This window comes from Myotis lucifugus, unplaced genomic scaffold (assembly GCF_000147115.1).
Source record: "Myotis lucifugus unplaced genomic scaffold, Myoluc2.0 scaffold_128, whole genome shotgun sequence".
NCBI classification, from domain to species: Eukaryota; Metazoa; Chordata; class Mammalia; order Chiroptera; family Vespertilionidae; genus Myotis; species Myotis lucifugus.
Window position 1 is genome coordinate 808,997 of NW_005871176.1, and position 2,420 is coordinate 811,416.

Sequence of the window (2,420 nt, forward strand, 5' to 3'; positions counted from 1 at the left end):
CATACACATACATACACATAGTCACTCACACACACACCCATACACACACTCTCACACACACTCACATACATACACACACTCACATGCACACACTCATACACACCCATACACTCTCACATACAATCACACACACACTCACATACACACACTCTCACATACATACACACATACGCACACACACGCACGCACATTCACACACACACGCACACTCACACAATCACACACTCACACACACCCACACACACGCACCACACTCACACAAGTGCGCGTGCACACACACGTACACAGTTTGCCAATGAACTAATTGCTTTATTTAGAGGAGACCCTGGGAATGTAGCCGCCACGGCTAAGCAGGAAGCGGGACTTGGAGAGCAGTGGGGACGGGGACAACTGCCTCCCAAGGAAAAGGGCAAAAGGCGCCAGGCCACCTGCCTCGGGGCTTCTCATTCTGAAAGGAAGGCTTCTCTCTGGGGGTCGAGGGGCTCCTGGCTTGTCTCTGGGATGGGAGAGGGGTGTTTCCTTCTTTGCCAGGAACGAGCCAGGGCGGGGAGGGGTGGGGGCCAGAGAGGGAAGCTCAGCGTGGGTGGTGAGACTTCCAGGGGCGGGACCTCAGCACCGGTGGTCTCTCCCACGGCAGTTGTGGTTGGGGTAGTATTGGTACTGTTTCTTGTAGGTTTTCCGGTTTCTCGCAAAACAGGAGGCAGCTGCTTTATCACATTCACACAGCTTCCTGCGACAGCTATCCTGCTTCCCTGGAATCACAAGAAAATAAACCTGGCTGAGGGTTTGGGAATGTTCGATGGCCCCTGTCCTCCAGACGCGTCTAGTCCGGGGAAGCACCTAGGCTCCGGGTCCTTCCGATGGGAAGACAGAACTCCTGTCCTCGGGGAGCGAGTGCCCAGTCTGACGGGGACGCCCGCCCCCAAGCACTGGGAGACGCTTTCTTCTTCCCAACAGGTGTGTCCAGGTGCAAAGCCCCAGCCCCCACGGCAGTGGTTCTCAACCTTGGCTGCACATTAGCATCACCTGGGAATCTTTTTAAAATCCTGATTTCTGGGCCTCATCTCCGGATATTCTGTTTCTTTGTTATGGGGTGGGGCCACAACATTAGTAACAGAGTCACCCCATAACAAAGAAACAGAATTTCTGGAGGATTCATTTCCTCCCCCAAATAGAGACGTCCGAGAGAGAAAGCCTCTTCTATGGGGTAAAGCCATGAGGTTGGAGTGGCATCAGGCGTCGTGACATCCCATGCCCAAGGTTGGGGAGTAGAAGGTGGAAAAAAGGCTGGGTCTCTGACCACCCGATTGAGAAGATAGCGCCCCCCCCCGCCCCCCCGCCCTGCCCTCTGTCAGTCAGACTTCTCCATTACCCAAGCCTCTTATGGTTGGGCATCTCGTTGCTTACGACCCAAAGCCTGCTCAGATACAGGGCCCTGTGGAGAGGTCATGACAGGGAGACACCATTTCTGATCTTAAAGAGCTCAGGGTGTTGGGGGAGAGGCGATACTTTTTCAAAATCCCAGCAGCAGGTTTGCTGTCTGGGGCCACTGGGCAAACCCTTTCATTGACCACCCAGCTTTTTCCTCCCCTTCAGAGCCAATCGTGCCCCAGGATATTTTGGCTTCATGTCCCACTCACTTTCCCCCCGCCCCCCCCCCCCAATCTGGATTTGCCCTCACACTCCATGGCAACAGCCCCAGTGAGGTCCTCAGGGGTCTTCCTGCCTCTAAATCAGCGAAGTCTGTCAGCCCTTATCCTCGGGACTTCATGTTAAATTGGCTGCTGTCCACTCCTTGACCTTCTCTCAGTCTCCTCTCCATCTCTCACAGGCCCTCCTCTCTCTCCTGTCTGGGCCTTTAGACATCAAATGGGCGAGTATATCCCACTCTCAGCTCTCTGCTGTGACTCCTGAACCCGTGCCCCGTCCAGACCCCTAGCTGGAGCTGCCTGTCCCTACATCCAGCCGCCTGCTTCGCGTCTCCCTGGGTGTTCTGGGAGCCTCTTAAACATGTCTACATAGAACTCCTCCTCCCTTCACCCACCTGGACCACCTCCTGTTCCATCCACGGGATCGGATACCCACCCAACAGCTCCCTATCCCTCTACCCAGGCAATCACCAAGCTCCACTGATTCTACCTGAAATGACACTCTCAGCCCTCCCATCAAGACTACCATTGTCATATGTCCAATGGCAATGGTCTTCTCACTGCTGCCCCCGCCTCCCTGTCCCATGGTCTCCACCCACCCTGGGGGAATCCTCCCAAATGCAAATCTGTTCATGCCACTCCTTCGCTCAAGAGCTCCCCACTGCTCTAGGACAAAATCTAAATACAGAATGGCCTTGGGTTTGGCCTGGCCCTTCCATTCCCTTCAGCCTCATCTCTCACCACTCCTTCTCCTTCAGGCTCTCAGAACTG

At 54.8% G+C, this 2,420-nt stretch overlaps 1 protein-coding gene across 2 annotated transcripts in view; it reads right to left on the reverse strand.

Annotated features, from left to right (window-relative positions):
* Window positions 1-288: 288 nt before the first annotated feature.
* Window positions 289-2,420, reverse strand: part of LOC102427659 (phospholipase A2, membrane associated-like) — a 12,663-nt gene continuing 10,531 nt past the window's right edge. For both annotated transcript variants that reach the window (XM_014460228.2, XM_023758385.1), the window contains exon 5: window positions 289-752. In XM_014460228.2, the coding sequence (XP_014315714.1) occupies window positions 610-752 (143 nt within the window). In that variant the 3' untranslated portion in view covers window positions 289-609. The remainder of the gene's footprint in view (window positions 753-2,420) is intronic.